The sequence below is a fragment of the Phaenicophaeus curvirostris genome, chromosome 1 (assembly GCF_032191515.1).
Source record: "Phaenicophaeus curvirostris isolate KB17595 chromosome 1, BPBGC_Pcur_1.0, whole genome shotgun sequence".
Classification (NCBI taxonomy): domain Eukaryota; kingdom Metazoa; phylum Chordata; class Aves; order Cuculiformes; family Cuculidae; genus Phaenicophaeus; species Phaenicophaeus curvirostris.
Window position 1 is genome coordinate 144,077,081 of NC_091392.1, and position 22,368 is coordinate 144,099,448.

Below are 22,368 nucleotides of genomic sequence, written 5' to 3' on the forward strand. Positions count from 1 at the left end.
GAAAAAAGCACAAAACTTTAGGTGTGCTGAGCATTCACCAGGGACAGAAGTGATGAGATGCCAATTCATTTTAGAAAAAGTGAATTTCTATTAGAACCTATTGGCAAAATGGAAAATGTATAATAGCTGTGAGAGAAATGACACTGTGTTTTTCTGCTGCCTGCCAGTGCCTCCTACCACTCAGCATATAAAGCTTTTAATCAGTCTGTGGAAGTTTTGTAAACATCAGCTAGAAGTGTTTACAGTTAATGAAATGGCCTGAGCCAAAATGTGTCATCGAGGGCTTGTTTAAGGCAAACCAAAAAAATTTAAAATGAAGAACAAATTAGTTACTACTCAGTTACATTCACAGTTACTCATATATTACTATAGGAAGGTTGAAAGATGGTGAAGCAAATTCTCTTCTGATTTAAACTCAAAGAAAGCTTAGCTTCAGGAGGGTTGTCTTACGGGTTTTGTGTGCCATAGCTAAAACACAGAGTAAAAATTTGGCATCAGTTTGATCCTCTCTGAGCCCAGTGCTGTCAAGGTTTGAGTATTTCCAGCATCTGAGCAGCCTTAAGTTCAACTCAGGTGAGATGACGCTGTACACCAGTGCTGATATACTACAGCAGCGTCAGAGATGGAGAGATAGCTGTCCTTTTTCACCATCTGGTTTACTTTGGTGTAACCCCTTCAGCTATAGGGTGGTTAATTGTAATTGGGAGGGCTCTTAGGAGGGAAATGAACAGCATCTCATCTGCAGTTGGGTTCTTGGTTCAGCTCTTCTCTGTGTAGAGAAGCAGCAATGGCAAAGAAGGGACTTGTAACGGGGAATCTGAGGTGAGAGCTGCATGGTGCTTTGCAGTTTTGTGATGATGATGTGAAGGTGGGTGCCCCTGCCAGGTGTGGAGGCCTGGGTGTGACCCTTTCTGGTAACATTCTCACTCCATTAGGTTTTAGTTCTAAATTTTACAGTTGTATAAAGGCTATTTCAGAACATACCAATAAATATGGAATTCATTTTGTACATCCAGTAAACATATTAGTTTTGTTCCCGAACAGTACATTTTATCCTCTATGTATTCTCTGTCATCTAGCACTGTCACTGAGATACTGCTTTAGTTTTCCTCTCAGTAGAAACATTAATAGGATCTCTTTCTACCCAACCACATACTTGTTTTCAGGAAACATGTAAGAATTTAAGTTTGCAACTTTTATTCATCTATCAGAATTTTGTTATAATTGGTCAATGGGTTCAAAACTTGCAGATTAAAGAAAGGACGGGCACAGAGCACTGTCACAGAAACAAAAAGGTACACATTTGTCTCTGGTACAATTTATTCCTCTTTAAGAAGTCTTTATAGTTGTGTTTCCCACATATAGTTCTGGTTCTTTACATATGTGAGATATTCTTAGATTGCAGAAAATTAGGAGCTTTTTTTCTGTTTACTATTAAGAGTGTCTTGCTTAAAAGTACAGAAGAGTAGCATATCGAATAACACCCACACTCCCTAAACCCATAAATCTGGGTTGAAAAGTTCAGCCTGATTAATTTCTGAATACTTTGTCTGAGATTCGCTGAAGCTGGTCCAAGTTTTTAAATTCTTGAATATCAACACATGGAAATAACTTCTCAGGGGATTAGAAAGAGACCTTTAAACAAAAGCACATTCTGGAATGGGGCAGAAATATTTTGCTTTTTCAGGTCAGACCAGCTGTATCTCTTCTTTAGTCTGAATATTTATGAGCTGTAGGAAACCTGGCAGTTTTATACCCTATCAAAGGCTATTGCCAGTTCCCTGTCACGATGGTGAAACATTCTCACCTTTTTAAGGCTTCTGAAAGGGGCTTTCCTACTGATTTGCCATTAGGGTAGGATAGATGCATCTGGGAGATATGAGACATTCATTTTTCCCAATCTGAGTAAGCATATATTTTTATATCTCTGAACCAGTGATACAGTGGTAGTATTAGTAATAGGGACTAATTGGTGCTTCTAGAGGAAGGGATCAGCAGTACAGAAAATCAGACCTCCTTATGCTAGTCAATAATCCCAAGGCCATGCAATGCAAGTTGCTGTTCTAGTACAAACTCACTCTGTCAGTGAAACTCTTGGCCAACTTTGTACAGGTCAATTTTGTGCAAGGAAGTCCTCTACTGGATGAAGTCTGCCTGTAGCAGTCTAACAAGCACTTCACTGGATGGTTCAAAATCTTTATTCAGTCAGAGCAGAACTGCCATGAATTCTCGTTGTTTTGGTTAATTTAAAAGAAATGCAGGTGGACAACTGAAGTGGTGGCTTTTCTCTCTCCCGCTGACTCAAAGATAAGCAGTTCTGGGCTCTGCAGTTCAAGAAAGACAAGGAACTAACTACTGAATAGAGTCTACCAGAGGGCCACAAAGATGATCAGAGAACTGGAGCATCTCTCTTATGAAGAGACACTAAGAGACCAGAGTCTGTTTAGCCTGGAAAAGAGAAGACTGAGAGTGGACCTTATCGATCCTTACAAATATCTAAGGGGCAGACTCTTCTCAACAGTGCCCAGTAGTGGGATAAAGGGCAATGGGTACAATCTGGAACACGTGAAGTTCCACCTTAACATAAGGTAAAACCTCTTTACTTTGAGGGTGACAGAGCACTGAAATAGGCTGCCCAGGGAGTCTGGGGAGTCTCCTTCTCTCAAAACCTCCCTGGTTGCGTTCCTGTGCAATTTGCTCTAGGTGAAGCTGCTTTAGCAGGAAGCTTGGACTAGGTGATCTCCAGAGGTCCCTTCCAACCCAAACCATTCTGTCATTCTGTGAATTTGTGAAAATTGGCTTCTGACACCTTTTCAGATCCCAGCTGGCTCCAAGGACTGTTCAACTCTCCTAACGAGTTAGAGATACTTTCTTACACCACATGATCAGATCATCCTATGTCTAACAGGAAGAAATGAATGCTCTTCCATTTCTATTAATGTACTTGGTAAAGAAAAGTTTGCCAAGTGAAGTGTTGAAAAGCAGATACAGGGGTCTGGGAAGCATGCTTTCCCACCGAATGAAACCTGTAGGTAGCTGTTAAACTGGATCCTTCCAGGTGATAGCACCATGTCTGAGTAGGCTACTCCTGTCCAGGCTACTCTGTCAAGATTTCTGTAAGAAGATACAAATCTGGCATACCTTGCAGTCAGCACCAATAGGTTTTTTGCATTCTTCACAAGTATTGGAATAAAGATTTTCATAGCATTTCACGCAGTAGGGGCTGTCCTCCTTCAGGATGTACTTCTTACCAAACAGGGACTCATTGCAGTAGTGGCAGTCAAAGCGTTCGGTCATGTTGGTGTCTGGAGTCCAGCTGTCCTGCCACAAAGACAGAAATAGGCACACATCAAACTGAGCTACCCTTCACCCAATCCCCAAAAAAGGTTTATCAGTTCTGGTTTATCATGTTGTACTTAAATTTTAGTTCAACTTTTGATCAGATTAGTCAACGCATTAGGAAGAAACTGGACCATAAATTTTGCAGGGCTGGGTAATCATAGAATCATAGAATAGTTTGGGTTGGAAGGGACCTTAAAGATCATCTAGTTCCAACCCCCCTGCCATGGGCAGGGACACCTCTCACTAGATCAGGCTGCTGAAGGTCCTGTCCAACCTGGTATTGAACATCTCCAGGGATGGGGCATCCACAGCTTCCCTGGGCAACCTGTTCCAGTGTCTCACCACTCTCATGGTGAAGAAATTCTTCCTTATGTCTAGTCTAAATCTGCCCCTCTACTGCAGCTATCCACTGACCCATTTCTGACCAGAGCTAGTGCTAGACACCAGACAGAGAGTAATTCCTGAGTCCGGAGAGTTCACACAGGGTTTGTGAATGGGATTTCACCAATAGGTCCAAAGCAAGAAGCTGGCTCTGTAGGCAATGGAGGGAGCTAAGTACGTTAGGAGGATGAACCAATTAATCTTCAGAAGGAGCAGTATCTCCTCCTTAAGGCAAGATGAAGGTTTGTACTGGTGGTAGACTTTAGTCATGCATAGACTATTGGACATCACTGTAATATGCTTCTGTTCTTTCTCTATATCTTCAACGAGCTAATGTCTGGCAATCATTGCCCTGCAGTGAGACAATAGACCTCTATTTCTGCTCATGCTTGGGACTAGGGCACTGTTAACAGCAGATGATGTGGGGTCAGTGATTGTATATCTGATTCTCCTCAAGTGCAGGTGAATGAGTTAACCAACAACTGTGGTGTACTGGGACACAAACAAGAGCTAGGTACACTGGTTCACGCACACATCAAACAATGATTGTGGACAGGGAGAAGCAAGCTGAAGGAGCTGCAAATGATTTATCAGCTTGTCTGAGTTAGAGACAACTGCTGTTTGCTCCTCAGATCTTTTTACATGTCCAGCATTATCTGGATGCGCACACAAGCAACAATGACACAAGTACCTTTGATTATTTGCATTATTATTTTGGGTTTCATTGGAGTTGTTAGCTTTTTTCAAACCTGAGGCTTGCAGTGCGTGTTGCATCTACAATCTCTTTGGAGGTTACAGCTGGAGCAGGGTATAGCTGCCTGCTTAGGAAGGGGAATTTCTCAGGCAGAAAACACATTCCACCTGGACTGCATGATCTTCATGCCTGCCAGGCCTGATCTCCTCTTTAAGCCATATTTGATCTATAAAGTCTTAAATGTTTTGGGTACTAATGTCTTAAGTGGCTAACTCTGTCATTCACACATAAGTGACATTTTCAGAAGCTGTAGTCCTTTTGCCAACTTCAGTTCTCAGTTTTAAACAAAACGTTGTTACTTGCATAATGTTCTTGGCATAGGTTGCTCAATTTTGGCATTTGTCCTGTCCTTCTGGCAGTGGGAATCACCCTCAGGGCATTCTGAAATCCTGAATTCTTCTCTGGGATTTCAGTTTTATCATTAGCTTGTATTTCCTGTTGCTGAGGTTTGATTAGGGTTTTAGGGAAGTCTGAAAGGGTAAAGTTTGTTTAGATTAATAGATTTCTGCAGAATTGTGTGGTGACTCGCACAGGCTAAGGGGTAATTGGTGGCTCAGCAGCTGGGAAGTCTTCTGAACTAGAAGTAACTACTAAAGAAGAAACAGACACAAAGCACCAGGCCCCCAAAATGTGTTTGGAAGAAAAATATTAACAGTTGATTGTCTGTGTCATGGCCAACCCTAAAAAAGAGAAGCAGTCAGGCTCTTTTGACCCTACAGATTATGTAGGGTATGACGAACTAACTTTCTTACTCCAAACAGGTGCTAGGAGTATGTTCAGGATAAGGATCATGGAGACTCATAACAAAAATATGAAAAGTAAGAAGAATTATGCTGGAGAGAGATGTGCAATGATTACCCGAGGTTCCCTTTTAGCTTGCCTCTAACAGCAGTGGCTAACAATGGAAGCATAAAGGAGGAGAGCCAGAAACAGGGCTGGTACAAAGTGACTTTGTACAGGGCTCAGTGCTGGGTCCAGCCCTGTTCAATGTCTTCATCAATGATCAATGATGTCTTCATCAATGATCTGGATGAAGGCATCGAGTGCACCCTGAGCAAGTTTGCGGACGACACTAAGCTGGGTGGAAGTGTCGATCTGCTGGAGGGTAGGGAGGCTCTGCAAAGGAATCTGAACAGGCTGGACCGCTGGGCTGAGTCCAATGGCATGAGGTTTAACAAGGCCAAATGCCGGGTCCTGCACTTGGGGCTCAACAACTCTGTGCAGTGCTACAGACTAGGAGAAGTCTGTCTAGAAAGCTGCCTGGAGGAGAGGGACCTGGGGGTGTTGGTTGACAACCGACTGAATATGAGCCAGCAGTGTGCCCAGGTGGCCAAGAAGGCCAATGGCATCTTGGCTTGTATCAGAAATGGTGTGACCAGCAGGTCCAGGGAGGTTATTCTCCCTCTGTACTCGGCACTGGTGAGACCGCTCCTCGAATCCTGTGTTCAGTTCTGGGCCCCTCACCACAAGAAGGATGTTGAGGCTCTGGAGAGAGTCCAGAGAAGAGCAACAAAGCTGGTGAAGGGGCTGGAGAACAGGCCTTATGAGGAGCGGCTGAGAGAGCTGGGGTTGTTTAGCCTGGAGAAGAGGAGGCTGAGGGGAGACCTCATTGCTCTCTACAACTACCTGAAAGGAGGTTGTAGAGAGGAGGGTGCTGGCCTCTTCTCCCAAGTGACAGGGGACAGGACAAGAGGTAATGGCCTCAAGCTCTGCCAGGGGAGGTTTAGGCTAGACGTTAGGAAAAATTCTTTACAGAAAGGGTCATTGGGCACTGGAACAGGCTGCCCAGGGAGGTGGTTGAGTCACCTTCCCTGGAAGTGTTTAAGGCACGGGTGGACGAGGTGCTGAGGGATATGGTTTAGTGTTTGATAGGAACGGTTGGACTCGATGATCCGGTGGGTCTCTTCCAACCTGGTTATTCTGTGATTCTGTGTGATTCTGTGACTTTTCCTTAATATCTGTTTTCAGCAGGTTAGTCTCCTTTTGACACAGAGGTGCAGTCTTTACTGAAATATTTAAAAGGCAATAATGGATCTATTCCCCACCCCCCCTTTTTTAGCCCATTTGCAACCCTATGAAGTAACTGTGTACTTTCCATGAAAGAACTAGAGAGGTCTCAATTTCCTTCAAAGAATAACTTCAGCAAAATGAATGGAGTCAGACTAGTATAAATTGGTGTATTTATGTATGCCCAAGTCTGAGAGAAGTGCTAGCTTTGTCAGGATAGTCTGTGTTTAGGATGAAAATCTATACTTTTTACCAGACTTTATTACATATTATTTTTAAATGACAGGATTTAGTTGCACAGTTAATTTGCATTATTACCAAGATAAAATATGAGCAGGAACCATTTAGAAACTTGCATTGTTCACCTTTCTTCAGACTTAGATCTTTCTAGCCCTGAATTAGAAGCAGACTTGTGAGATACTGAAAACTAAAATTTTTTCTGCAGTCAAGAAGTTTAAAAGCAAAAAATCCATAAAGTGTGACTCTTTTACTGGATTATACCATTTTTGTCCTTCATCCAAAACTGCTATATGTAAAATATAGAAGTGGTCAGTGACTGGAAGAGGGACTATTTCCTTAGAGGTGGTTGTTCCTGTCTCTTGGTTACAAAGAATTTCTTCTCGAGTGCTGTATTGTTTTCTGAGTGCTTTTCACAGAAGCAGAGGCAAACAGTATTTAATAATTTATTAAATAATTTTAATTTATGTAATTATTTATTCAGTAATTATTTAATAGTCACTGCCATTGTTTTAGAAAATACCCAAACACTTGCTTCCTTATTCTGAAAGGGATTTAGTTTTCTTACATGTACTCTAAGATTGCCCTCCTCACCTAGAGCAGAGAGAGACAGACCTGATTTCTGCGTCCCAAAGAGTTTTATTTAGGGTAGAACTCTGTTCTATGAAGACAGTGAAGGGGCAACTCTGAAGTGCAACTACAGAGATATGGGAAATCAAAAGACAAGAAAGTTTCCAAGATCTACATTTTGGTCTTATTTGCATGAATCTTCTGTTGGATCTAGGACCAATTTCAGATCCAATATCTTTTTAAGGTAGGAATTCAGGTTCTTGTGATTTCATTCAGAAACCTGGAATTTAAGGTTAAGCATCCCACATTCCAACCTGTTTAGGTCTGGGGCTTGAACTGGATCTCATGACCTACTATGTAATATTTTGAGGATGTTTGTCAGTTGTTTTTTTTTCACAGTAGATATTTAAATGTAAAGTAATCATGAGGCCTGTCCACTGAAAAATTAACAGGAATGTCAAACAACTCATTTCACTGTTGTCTTACAAACAATAAATGTGAAATCCTGTTGAGCAATATTTTGCCTCTCACTTTGTACACACTGCCCTTTACATCATCAGTTTATTGGTTCCTGTCTCATAAAAAATCATGCTGAGCTTTATCCACTGCTTTGGGCTTTAAGAGAAAAAAGCCCCAAAGACTTTCACAATTGTGGGTGGACACAAATTGCAATTCAACCTCCTTGCCACTGATCTATTTTTTCCTCTTGTATCTGTATTTGTTGACTGTAAGACTTTGTGGGTCAGAGGCTCATCTTTATCACACCTCTTTGTGGTACAAGAAGACCTTTAGATTTTATCACAGTAGTGATTTTATGCTTATGCTTTTTCAGATTGTACTCAATATCATCATGAAGAAGTTGTTTGTTCTGCTAGTCTCCCTCCTACAACATTAGACATAACACCTCCAAAAGGGCTTTCCACTATGTGCCCAAAAGAGAAGTTAGAGCTTATGCCAAATGTTGGCACTACCCACACTATGTCTTCCAGGAAAGAAGAATTGATATGAAAATTACAAAAATGTTGGTAGGCTGACTTAAGAGCTATGATTCTTTCTTCTTCTTCCTCTGTTAGCTAAACAGTCTCATTTTACTAGCAGTAATTGTTAAAGTTATCGTATTATCTCATAAAAATTCAGGCTCGTAGCATCGTTTAAAAATCATCTGGTGTTCTTCCATCCCCTGCCACTACTGACTGCTGGAAAAGGGAACTCTAGATGGCCCAGACCTTGCCTGCTCTTTCAGCTGTATCCTCAGGCCTAATAAGAGATGTTCTGTGCATTTCTTTTATTTTTGCTCCCGTTAGGGGGTGTTGAACACTGACATGTACAGATGCACGCACATAAAGAAAGAAGCTAAAGGAAACTAACAAATGTAGAGTTGTTTGGTTTATTCAGTGAAGTGAAGCTCTGATCTCTTGTTGTAGCAGTATCTAGAGTGATAGCGTTAAACCTCTATACATGGGAAAGGGGGACTTGTGATTTACCTTGGTTAGGTCAATATGCTGGGGCTCTACCTTTGCCCTTGGAGCAGGGTGTTCTGTTAGCCATCTGCACGGGAAATAAAAAGTCTTTGGAGACACCTATCTTCCTCTGTGATGTACACACACTTCTCCCACTTGGCTTTTTTTCTAGAAGAAATGTGCACATGGAGAATTTTCCGTTTATCTTCCTTCCCCTGAGAAAGGAAGATTTGTGTCTGGCAACTCCAGTGACATAAGCCATGCAGGTCTAGAGCATTTGGAAACAATTTATGTTACTGTTCCAAAAGCTAAAATGTAGAGATTTACGACATCCTTTGCGTCTATGAACTAGCAATTCAAACTATGCTGCTCTTTCTGGCAAAAGGTGATTATTTTCCTGTAACTTAGCAGCTATTGCCACATTCGTTATCTATTATCTCGTTGCAGCAACTGCAAGCTACTCTTCTACAAGCTAATCAGTTTTCCACATCACGCCATAATGCCATGCAAGGAAAGAGAGGGGAAAGATACTTTTATTTCTCTTTAATTTATTTTAGGAAAAGAAGAAATACCCGTTTGCCAGCAGCACTGGCAAGAGGGGGGAAAAAAGTTGCATACAGTTAGAATACACTTGAACTTTATTGTGTGGAAGTTAGCTGGTATAGAGGCACACTATGGACACCCAAAGAGCCTTGTGTGCTTATATTTACTAAAACTCATCAAGGGGTGGCTGTCCTCTTTGGCTGATCAGATGTAGCTTATGCTCTGCTTTATGAGATGAATGCCCCTAGATATTGTTATAAGACAGCAGAGGGAAAACAAAGGGAAACAGTGACTTGGAGTTCTAGCTGGGCATAGGACAGGTGCTGCCTCTTCGATTTACTTGGGTCACTGACCCCCCAGCAGCGGTGTCCTGGCCCTTGGTAGACGAGCTAGCTGATACAGAACAGCCAAATCTCTCTCCATGGGCTACAGAGGGATTCCAAACACTAAAGACGGTCAATGCAAAAGCTAAGCAGGTGTAGAATAATAAAAACCAATAAAAATAAAATCAAAGTAAAGAAACCTCTTCCTAAATATCCCACTCAGGCATTTCTATATACGTGCTAAATATTGAAAGCTATTTAAAAAAAATGTTTTAATAGACTTTTTTAAAGTTACCTTGAAATTTTCTTCAGAATCATCATTTAGTTTTTCCAGCTGCTCACCTTCCTTGTACTAGGCTGACTTATTTTCCTTGTGGTATAACATTCTGATGTCTCTTTCTAAGTACTTTGGAGCAATTTTCTGAGCAGACAGACCACATTAACATGTGCAGGTAACCAAAGCATACCTGCTCCTTCTCTGGATTGCATAGTCAGCCTATCAAGAATTGGAAAGCGGATAGTCTACTACTTAAGGTTATTTTCCCGATACAACACTAGTAAAAAGAAAAAAACCAGAAAATATTTCTTGTGTGGTAAGTTTCCTCATGCACCTTGCTAAAGTAATCCGAGTTACAGTAGTGGAGAAGGAACACTCCAGTTGTGGTTTCTGTGTGGTTTGTTGTGTTTGGCAGTCAATAAAGGTCTGCTCCATTTAGAGCTGCTCCAGCAGCAGCAGAGTAAGCACCAGTGGTAGTAACTACAGAAGAACTGAGCACTGAAACTTTGAAAGTGTACCCCACATAATTTACACTATGATTATCTAAGGTTGATATTGAAATGGCTGGAGGATGTATGGTCTTTCCAGCATTCCTGCATAGATTTCAATTACAAAAGGAACCTATTGAAATACTGTGGAGCATGACTCTTAAATCTACCATAGCAAGGAAGAACACAGTTCAAGCGGAAAGGCTTGCTCTTATTTTCTATTTTAAAGCCTTTTGAAACTGCTGTCTTCCTTTTTCCTTTTGCAGAGTAAGCAAAGGTTTACTCAAAGAGAAAGATCAAATACTTGATATTATTCAGGCGCAGAAATTTGCATTTCTAATATGAGCGTTTAAGCAGATAACAGAAAATGACAGAGAGGAATAATAGTATAAGATTAATAAAATCAATTATTATTTCTGGCTCTACCCTACAGAAATAATGTGTAAGCTGAATGACTGTAGACACTACGCACCAATGGAGGTTTGTTTTTCCAAAAAAAAGCATTGGTTTCTCTTATTTACAGGAATGCTGCTAATCCCAGAGAAATTAGACCCTGAGATAAAAATATCCAGAAAATGCCACATGTTATGGTTTTGAAATCCTGCATACTAATATCCAGGGCAAAACACAAGAACAGCATCCCAAATATTCTGTTTCCTTCTTTCTAGAAAGGAAAAAAGCAAATGTGGGAGAACACTACAGAGGAAGAATACTTCGTTATTTTTCATGGCCTCTAACAAAACAGCTCTGGGTCTCTCTGTCTGATTCTGTTTACAGAAGCAAGACCACAAAGCCCTTTTCTGTCTAGGATAATTGGCATGTATGGTGATTTGGAGGGTCAATTAATGTACATCTTTCAGCGGTGTATAAAACTACTGTAGCAGTGAATGCCTCAGGGCTGTGAGGCATCCATACTTCTCTGCTCAGCTGCTGTGCTGTTGTCTTTCCAAAACTTGGCAAAGGACACTATATAAACCTTAGAGGTGGCCATTCAGATGGGCACATCTTAGTAAAATTGATTGATTACATCTGAGTGAAACCAGTTTGGTTTAACTTGTTTGCTGGGATTTGCGACTGGGTATTGGGTACAGAGAGCAAAGAAATATCAGCTGTTAACATTGAGCAAAAGCATCTATGCTGCATGAAAGACTTATGAAGATGCACAGAAAAGCATGGGAAATCTGGAGGCTTGGACACAGGCAATCTTTTTTGTGGGCAAGGTCTTTTCTAACTGAAGAAGAAAGATGATGGATCTACTATGGAGAGATGCACAGAATAGTATGGAGGAGGAGGAATTAATCAGAGGTGGGGTCCTGGCCTCTGAAGATACTTTTGATCTAAATCTCAAGAGTGCTTGAGAGCAATGACAAAACTGAGGTAGGGCAATCCTTACTGTTTTATGCAACTCATTACTTTTATTATGCAAGATGACCTAAAGAAAGGTGGGTTTTGAACCCTTGCACCTGTACTTGCCAAAGGTCTGGAACTACCTCCTGCCACCAAAAGTACAACCTTAGGGCTTGCTCTGCTGTGGTTGATAGATTTGTAGCTTTAAAGCTGAAAGTTTGCTGTTTTAAGGGGTGATTAATATTCTTATATCAGTGTTACACTTGCCTACATTCCTCCTAGAGTGTATTACTATATGCCATTTAGCACTCTTGTTAATCTTATCCAATTTAATACAGAAGAGTATGTGAAAAAGAACAAAATGAAGACTCTAACTTTTTCACCTGGCATGAATGTTATGGTGCTCAGCCTTGAAATAAGCCTCTAGCAGTTTTTAATAAAACTCTCTTTCTACATATAACTAATTAGTATTGCTGAAATATTAGTGCTTTGTGGCTGTCAATGTACAGAAGATTTATTTCCATGAAACCTGCTATTGCCCTGCCATTTCACACCCTCACTTGGGTTGAATCTGCATCACAAATAACTGTGCATATGTAAATGAAATATTAAAATCAGACATTTAGAATTAATCAGTCTAAAAATGCAAATTATGAGATCCCCAATCTCAAAAGCAGTACCCAAGTGAGGGAAGGTGACTGCCTACAACACTGTACCATCCAGAGTTTCTCTGAAGAAACACCTTTTTCCACAGATGCTCAGGACCAATTTACCCATCAGAGAAAAATGAATGAGCCTCATACCTTCTTGTAACTAGTCTGTGGGGACCTTGAAAGAGTAGCTGTATGCTGGTCAGCAGAAAAAGGCATTACTTCAGTTTTCAGCCTGTTTTTCTTGGAGAAGAAGCCATTTCCTTTGATTGATGGTATTAACATTTATCCAAACCTCCCTTAATTCTTAATGCCCTGAACCTTTTGAGGCAAGGCAAGGAGGAGAGGACAACAGCAGGTAAGACTTGTCTCTGCCTCTGGGCTAAACACCTTGGAGAACTGAGACAGAAGTCATTCATGTATATATAGGTCTTTACAGCCCTCATTCCTTTCTTGAATTTACAGTGCAATGCAGCAGAAACTCTTGCCAGCCTTTGCAATTGCAGAAGCCGTACTTTCACCAACTCTTTTGTGGTTTTTTGGCCTCAGGTGTTTAAAACATGATGGGATCCAGGAGGACTGTGTTGCATATGATTAAAGGAACTGTTTAATTTTTTTTTCTAATGCAAAGAGTGCCAGTCGGGAGTGCTGTTGTCTGTCTATATCAAAAGGAAAGGGCTTCCCTAGCCTACCTGAAAAAGCTGTATAATTGTAGGTCGGAAACAGGCCTGTATCCCAATATTTTAGTTGGGAATCATCATTATGTGCTCTTCATGGCAGGACCTTTGCATATATGAACAATACCCAATACAGAGTAGCCACTGCTACCTGATAACAGTGGCCTTATAGAAATAAGTAATATTTTTCTATAAAACCCAATCACCTGGAAGTGGCTACATGGTGCTTGCATGTGTAGCCCTTGTGATGCCCTTGGGAACACACTTGGCAGAATGGTGAGAGCCAAAATAAGTATATTCTACTCCAGAACTTCTGCCATCCTGGGATCTTCGAAGCTTTCTCAAAAAACCTCAGGAACTGGTCCATCCCCCAGCATCAGGCCTGAGTTAGATAGAGATGTCAGGTCGGAACCCATTTCACAAATATGATTTCTAAGTTTGTGTCCTTTCAGCTTCCCCACTCACCTCAAACATGTGTTGGCTTGGAAGCCAAAGATCATTATCTATGTTATGGCTTGGGTAAAAGATAGATTTTTTGGTGCTCTGGTCAGTTTTTGGATACAGTGAGCCACTATGGCAGTGTTTGGAACTGAGTTTTCAATAAATATACTACCTCATATCCTTTTTATTTCATTTTCTATAAATGTGATCAAGAATATGCACAGGCTTTATTGACAGAGCAGCCTTTACAGTCCATCCTTTTCCAGTTGTATATACAGGGGCAGAAAACAAACAGTAATTTTTATAATATAATAATAACTCCCCCTCTATTTTTCTGCCTTCCATAGCCACATGCCTGCAGCAATCATTTTCAGAGTTTACCATCTGTCTTATAAAAGGCAGGGAAGATTTTAGCCAGAAAGCAGGGAGTCCCATAAATGTATGAAGGGGTGAACATGGGGTTCATAACAGAAATGAAATGGCAACCTTAGTTATAGCATTCTTTTACATTTGGATGCCTGTGAGAATCTAATAACACACCCTGCTATTGGTCTCTTCTAGGACAATGCCTATTTAAAACAGTGTATAAATAAGTATAGACAACAATAAATGTTATAGGTACTCATTGTGACAATCTCAGTGTCAATCAGCAATCTTAGTAAATATACCTCTAGACAGGAGTCAGGGGAGTAATATTAACAGACTGCTGCTGATATATTGATTTTATAAGATTTGCTTTCTTGTGACTATGTGCATGTCTCTGGACAAAGCAAAGCTGAAATGTGCAGGTATCTGATGAACTAAATAAAAGCTGTTTCCCTTTAGAGAAACAGAAAGTTTAGAACAGCCATTAATGGAGACAATGAAAGTTAGTGTTCCCTTTATTATGTACACAGAGAAATCCATGATAGACGGTGTACATTAGGGACCTGGCTAATTGTGGTTACACATGCATGCACACAGAGAGAAGCATGAAAGGAACAAATTCAGAGCTATTAATTGAGATTTGTGTTCTAATTTACTCTCTTCATGTAAAAAGAATAAGCAGGATGGTGACTGCTCCCCGTTTTTCCCACACACAATCTATCCACTGTGTTTGTAAGGAGGAAAGGCTACCTTTGTTTCATGTGCATCTGCTCATGCTAGAGTGCGAAAATCCTCCTTTGTTGAGCTCAGCAGCAGGAGTGTGCACAGAGGTGTAAGGAATCTAAGAACCCAGCTTCTACTTTTTATCACCTCCCCAGTGGATTATACATGCAGCACGATACAGTCATTAAAGATAGTTACACACAAAATGACCCAGCACCTCATCAGCTCACTGATGTGTCACTGTACTGATGGACATGCAGCAGTAATTGCTCCGATAAGAAATTTGTCTTTTTCTTGTCTTCACACCCCTCACTGTGCACTCAGGAGAAAGGAGGACCGGCAACCTCTTTCCTTGCCTCCTTACCCAAGAACCCACTGGAGCATTAAACAACCCTCTTCTCCTCTCTGCATCCTTTGTTTAAAGCGACACCTTCAATGATATAGTCCATGGGTAGTGAAGAGGGAGGGGGAAAAAAAGGGATATTTACTTACAGAGCAGTAGCAGGCAGTTAGTATCACCTCCTGGACCAGGGACAGGGGGTCACGTCCATTAACAAATGTGTAAAGAGCACACTGGCCTGCTTGCAGAGGAGAGCTGTACAGCTAGCCGGGGCTTTCTACTGCCTGTGAAGAGCAGCTCTTCTGATTTCAGCTCTGCAGTCAGTCTTGTGTTGAAAGAGGCTGCTGCCTTCCCCAGCCTAGTGAAACCCCTCTCTATCATTTTACCATATAAGGAGACAAAAGCATCGGAGACACTCATTCTTTTAGGCTCTCTGCAGCTGGCATTCGACACTTTCTCTATTCCAAGGGTGTCGATACTTCCCCCTCCTAAACATCTTGTCTTTCTTGGCCCTCTTCCTAAAATAAGGCTCCCCTCCTCCAGCCTTTGTTTCTCTAAACCCCTGATGCTTATTAAAACCATAGCTTTGCTAAGTCCGAGGGATGGTGCTTTACAGAAGGAAACGTTTTACAGCTACTCAAACCTAAACATTTTTAAGGCTCTTCACCTGGCCGAAAGAATGAAGTATTTGGTTAAAACCGGTATGAGGTTTTATTTGCTTTGGCTGTTTTGCCTGCTGCTACCAAGTGCCTTGCCCAGAAAGGGAGTGAAACACGCCGTCTCTCTTCTTCGTAGAGAGGTGCATGGTTTTCCAAGGAGCAAATGTGCAGGCGTTTCTTTATGAGCATTCAGAGTCCATTCTTGTTTCTCTCCACCCTTTTTTCTTTCCAAGTTCCCCCGTAGTGAGGAGGAAAAAGAAGAAAAACAGGGGAATCAATGTAACAACCCCCACCTCCTTGCGTAAGAGAAAAGTCAAAGGAACAGATTGTCTCAGCACATGCTCAGGACCCAGTGGAGAGCCTTGCCAGTGGGCACGTGTTAAGGAGAGGGGGAACCATTAATCCTCCCATAACCAGAAACTAATTTTTCTGCTACAAAATCCAATTTCATCTATCAACTGTTCTAGCAGAAACACATTCTGTTAATCAAAACAGTGAGGGTCCTGGGAAACCTCCCAGATGGAAGAATTTAGATCAGAAGCACACAGGAGATGTCTGCTCTCTGCCACCGGAGGGTTAGGCTGGGGAGGCAATTCGGTGTAATACTTCAGCAATGACTGGTTCTTGCCGAAGGGAGGTGCTTTAATTTGAATGCTTTCAACCTTAAGGGAAACCAGTAGGATAAAAACGTAAAGCCCACTAGCCTGAGACAGCGTTGCTGTTGTTTTGCATCCTGATGACGTAAGGTAGTCCAATGTCCTTTTGCACTGGACACTGGGTGGGGTTGTTGGGACAGTGGTGCAGGTGTGCATATGGGTTGGCTAAGGGTTTTTCCTGCAAATCAAACTTATGCCAGAATCCTGACCTGTTCTTATTGTCCTCTTGTGCACCTGAATGGTAGGCATATTTAGAATGGGATGAAATGTCAGTCTCAGCCCTCCTCAAAATCAACAAAAACATAGATAAAATAAAATGGTGGGAAAGGGCCATTCCTAGTTCTACTTTAAGAAGCAAAACCTCCTTTAGAGCTGTGAGTTATTTTGTTGACTGGCAATGCCTGTGGGTCGATCTGTCTGTTGCTCCAGCTTTTGCAGTTGCATTTTCAAAACACAGACATTTTGTCCTGGAGGACTGACCATGGACATATAGAATTAAGGAGATTGATTCTATGGCAATTAAAGATTATTTAAACCAAAGCTGCACTTCTCAGCCACATGTCCCTGGCTTTTCCCTTGCATTTGCACTGGTATGTGAAGATAAGTTAAAGTGGACAGTGAGCAATTTTCAGTGAACCCTCGAGCTGCCATGGAGCTGCACCTATGTCTTGGAAGAGCTCTTAGTTGGGTTTCCAGCCCCATCACTGGCTGACTGGATGCCCTTGGACAAGACATTACATCTTGCTGTTCTTTAGTTTCACTCTCTGTAAATATAGAGCTCAAAACAGCCAAAATCTTGTGTAACTTTTTAGCAAATTTACAAAGGACTACTTAGTGCAGAGGAGGAGGAGTAGTAATAGTAATAATAATGAAGATGACAATGCTAATGATTTTTTTTTTCTTTTAAACTATTGCACAATGACAAAAATAATTGTAGATTTCCATCTTAGTTACAGGTCTTACTTCAGCTCTGATTTAGATACACATTCAAAGAAAAAATATGGGCCCTGAAGGTGATCAGATTTGGGCTATTTGAGTCAGTTTATTTCCAAACCTTTCTGAAACAAATGAAATATTCCAAACATATTATTTGATTTTTTTCCATTTCCATGATATTTTCATTTCCTTGCCTGCACATTGACAGCCACTACAGCAACTCTGCCAGAGATTTTGTGATGTGACCTGATGGAATACAATGCAAGTGTTTTCCACAATTAGAAGCTAAAATACAGACTGGCTCCAGCTGAAACTGTTTAGTTTAACTGTTGCAGGTCATGGGTTGAATTTAGGAAGATAAGATCACTTTTTGTCTGGTTTAATCTAACATCTCTGACTCCTTGAAAGCAGAAGAGCCTCTGCCAATTTAAAACCTGATGATCTATGGGCTCACTATGGGACTTGACACTCAGCAACCACAAGACTGCATGGAGCTGTGAAAGGGACAAGGGAATCTCTGACCTCTTATGCTGCGTTGGTTGGTTTACCCCTGCTTGCTTTGCCTTTTTATCTGACTTGATAGGCAAAACCTTCTTTTCCACCAGCATCAAATCTAATGTGGGGTGATGAGCGGGAGAAAATAAAACTTCTTTAATTTTCAGGAAGATGGAGAGGAGTGACCAGGGGCTTTTTTTTATTGACAAATTTAAGTGACTTTTTTTTATTTTTTATTTACTTCATTGGTTCTCTGATTAGTCCAACATAGATCACCCATCTTCAACTTTTCAGAGGAGAAAATGCAATGAAAACAGGTGGCAATGTTTCTGAAAGGGTGCATAAACTCAAGGTTAAAAGTATAAGTACCGTTCAGTACCATCCTGTGATTTAGAAATATACTCTATGGTTTATGTATTTCTCATGTATATAGCATTTATGTAGCATGTATTGCTGGTTCTTCAGCAGTTTGTGTTCTTTAACAGGTTTAGTTCTATATGGAGAAGGCCACACCTCATATATGGGAAACAAGGTAGAATATGTATAGTTTTCATAGCAGGATTTCTCAATGATTTTACTAATCCTTCTGAAATCTCATTTCAGATTGATGCAGGCATAGCTACCACTTCAGCATTTATCTCCTTTTTCTGGCTGAAGAGAGTGAACACAGGAAAAATAGTGGAATAGCTGGAAGTGGAATATTTCTATTTCCCTCCGTCTGAGTCACAGTGAGATTTAATGTCTCTGGGAGGGTAGGGGAGGTAGAAAGCTATGCTTTTAGGTTTAAAAATGGCTAAGCTACTGATTGATTTCTTCTACTTCTATTTTATCTTGGAAACTAAGCTACTTTATCAGAATTCTGCAAATCCCTTTCTGATGCCGGAACCTGTGTTACGTAAACTTGCATTGAATACAAGAAGGTTCATTTAGAAGAACTGCTGGTTTTGGCATTACTAGTTAGGAAGTAGTACAGGCTCATGCAGATGCTGCATTTTAGTTCATGAGACCCAAAATATCAGCAATAAAAAACTTTTAAAATTTTCATTGTCATAAGATATTCTCAGATATGTATTTTTCCTCAAGCATATGACGAATATGAAGAAGGTAAATAGATTGTTTCAGTGTATATTTTCTCTCTCCATTCAGTCTTCCAACCATAAGGCGTTTTGTAATATTCTAATCTTCTTTTCTTCCCTCTGGTGAGTCAGACCTCAAGCAGAAATGCTCAGCAAATAAGAAGTATCAGAGTTTCACACACTCTGATGAAGAAATTGCAGGTACCTTTGGACAATCCATTAAAACACCTGCAGCCAAGGCAGATAGGGAACGTTAGATGATATAAAAGTCTGTTTGTTTTGGATTGATGCTAAACTTCTTTTATTTTTGGGAGAGTATTTAGCCCAAATCAATGTGAAAAGCTTAGTATTTTAGAAACTCCAATCTAATCTGGAAAAAATAATGTTTCTATGTTCACTTTCTTCATGTGTTTGAATAGGTTTCACATACAGTCTCTAGTAATTTTCTTCAGAAAATTTAGAGAAAGATGCCATGGCTGAGCAGCAGTGAAGAGCTTTTTGTTTTCTACAGGAGATTTATTTTCAGAAAGATAATATACTGCGATGTGATAAGACAGATGATGCTGACATAAATTCCAGGCTGGTTCTGTGATAGAATGGTCTGGGATGGAGCAGTCAGTTTGGATAAAGATTTTGTTCAATTATAAAAGTTAATTGGTACCTCCTTTTCCATCCAGTTAGCTGCAGTATCATTCAGAGATGTCTCAAAGGGAATATGGCAGTGTGCCACTGGTCAAAATGGGTCTTCTACTGCCTATGCATTTGCACCTATTCCCCTTTCTCCATGGGCAATTGAGATGTAGAGATGGTTTGCAACAGATGACACAGGCGGAAGGACACTTACGTCCTATGCTTTCCACTGTGTGAGCTGTAGCGATGGCTGTAGAGACAAGGGGTGGGGTATGAATCGAGGGGATCGCAGGGGAGAAGAGTAGTGGTGCTTGAGGCAGGAGGAGACAGAGCACACCAGGGGAAGCTTCAAGGAGCAAGCCATAGTTTGAGGAACTGGTATCTGCTAAGGAAAAATCTTCTTGTAATGGCTGAGTTTTCAACAGCTTCGAAAGCTGAGGTACCACATTACAGATCTGGCAGGTCTTCCACTGGGCAAGCAGCATTGTCAGAAAAGACATCCCAGGTCCTCATGGATTGAAAGAAGCCATAAAAGTTGTCACGGGGTAAAGGAAGTTGGTAAAAAAAAATGCCCAAGCAGCAAATGTCTGTGTCATGTGGGCCAGCCACCCTGGAGAGCCCTCACCAGACTGCTAACCAAGTGAAGAAAGAATCATGAAGAACTGTAATGAAGCAAGTGGAAAGCAGCATTTCTTGTTGTTGAGTATAGTCTTCTCCTTCCCTACCTTCCCAGACATTCTTTTTCTTTCCTTGTTCTCAATAAAGAACAGGTAGTGCTTCTATTTGAAGGAAACCAAAGTGAAATATTTTCACCTGTGCCATCCTCACACCTCTTTGTACTCTAAGCATTCCCTAAACCCCTCAGGTCCACAGTTCATTAATCTGCTAACAGGGATAGGGAGCCTGGTGGCATGTCTTTGGAAGTGCTTTGGGATTCAGAGCCAACCTCTTACAAGAAGTGAATGGTCTTTAGAAATGATAACTCTAAATGATGATAATGCAGAGCACTGTGTGGAGGAGCTGTTGCCTCTTTCGTCTGGATTCAGCTTGATTGCCATGTGGGGCCCTGAGTATGACAGATGGGAAGAAGCTTTTGAGTGTCCTACCTCTGTGGGTGGAACTGGGGATGTCAAATTACTACAGAGTTTGCAGTAATTGCTGGTCTTCTGAATTGACAAATAGTACCCCTTAATTTAGGATTTATTAATTTTAGTATAATCATGATTTATGATTCCCAGTTTCAGACACATAAATCAAGCACACTGTGATTGTTCCAAAAAAACAATTGCTCTGTATTTTTGATAGCACAAGAGACATACAATTCTGTACAAAATAGCTCACCTACCTAGTATTTCCCAAAGTGTTCCCAGCATGTTCCAGCATTTTTAGGCAAAGTCCCCTTTCTAGAATCCTCCTCCTCCCGTTGCTCCAGGGCTCATGGCTTATTGTCCAAATCCTTACTTCTGTGTGAATAATTTCCTTCTGCTTCTCTTAATGCTTTTTTTCTGCCTGTATCTGAGACATCTTTTATGACTCTCTAGAAACAGTTGACAACAATGTTTGTAACTGCCATTTCCCCTTAACAGCCAGCCAGAGGCCCCAGGAGCTTCTGAGCAAAGAGAGGTTTGTAAAACTGAGCAGTTGGCAGATGCCTCACAAACATGTCTAATACATTCCCAAGGCAGGAGTGACAACATCTAACTCATTCCTGGCAGATCTTTGTCTAATCTGCCCTTAAGGATTAATGTTAGGACTCCGCAGCTTCCAAAGTCAAGTGAGTATAAGGTTTGTCAGTCCAACACAGATGGCAGAAAGAAAGAAAGAAAAAGTCAGTCGGATCAGACTTTTCAGTTTAATATGAGTGCTTGTAAATGATGACTAGTGTCAGGCGGAACCTGTAATTTGTAGGAACTCAGACCACGCCTTTGTAATATGGAAATCATTGGGCAGAAAGGTTCCTATGACTCGTCAGCCTGTTCTTGGAGTCTAAGAAATTACTTGGGAAGAAAGTGAGAATAACCTGTAATTATATCTCCTCTTAATAATCTCCCAGCCTCCAACAACTTTTGGTTCATGAATGTCTCAACCTAGAGGCAGTATCCTTATTTAATATCTCTCCCATGAACTTGCACAGGTCCCTCCTTATTCCATGGAAGGAAATGTACAGTCTCCTCTAGCACATAGTTCTGTTTGACATTGTTGAAGAACCCTCTCCTTGTGTTTGTTTTGAACATATCACCCACTAGCTTTATCTGATGCCTCCTAGGTCTTACAGTCAGAGACATAATGAGCAACTGTTCTTCATTCACACACTACAGGCTGCTCATGGTTTTGTCAGCCTTTATATCTCAGCCACCTTTCTCCTAGCCTTGAGCCCCAACCTACCTAGTGTCTCTGGGTGAAAACTACTCTCTCTCTGTTTTATCATCCTTCTCAATTTTTTTCCAGTATGACAATTTACTTTTCAAATGAAGTGACCAGTTCTTTAACATTCAAGTTGCTCTTTGGCTGATTTGAGTACTAAGTAGTATTTTTGTAAATCTATATAGCCTCCAAATTGCATACTCAGGTGGTCAGCTCAGACCATTACTTTATAGGTAAAACTACAGTTTTCTGCATGTGCACTGCTTTATGGTTATCTACATCCAGTTTAAGATGCTGCTCATCCTTCTGTTTCTCAGTCTTAGGAGAAAACTGCTATTAATCTTCTATTAATCTGCCTTTACTGCAATATCTGCCTGTTTATCTGTCAACTGATTTTGTGCAATGCATGCGAAGATCTTCCCTTTTATCCTCTGTCTGCTTACTTTTTTTTAAGAGTGTTTGATGAGGGCCCTTGTTGAATACATAGAAAAGTACAAGTAAGCAGATGCTGCCAACCAAAGATCTCCTGTAGCTGCATGCTTCTTATCATCTTACATGAGCCTGACAGATTTGTAGAGCATGGTTGCCCTTTACAAAACTGTATTGAATTTCTCCCAATGTATCAC

At 40.9% G+C, this 22,368-nt stretch overlaps 1 protein-coding gene across 4 annotated transcripts in view; it reads right to left on the bottom strand.

Moving 5' to 3' along the window:
* The window catches only part of FHL2 (four and a half LIM domains 2), a 42,709-nt gene that overhangs the window by 11,517 nt on the left and 8,824 nt on the right, over window positions 1-22,368 (bottom strand). Inside the window, exons 1-2 of one of the 4 annotated variants that reach the window (XM_069877209.1) lie at window positions 15,079-15,272; window positions 3,142-3,316 (exon numbers count right to left, since the gene is read on the bottom strand). In XM_069877209.1, coding sequence (XP_069733310.1) covers window positions 3,142-3,297 — 156 coding nt within the window. In that variant the 5' untranslated portion in view covers window positions 3,298-3,316; window positions 15,079-15,272. Of the gene's footprint in view, window positions 1-3,141; window positions 3,322-15,078; window positions 15,273-22,368 lie in introns of those variants that run through there. The other 3 variants (XM_069877191.1, XM_069877198.1, XM_069877183.1) reach the window with 3 other exon arrangements.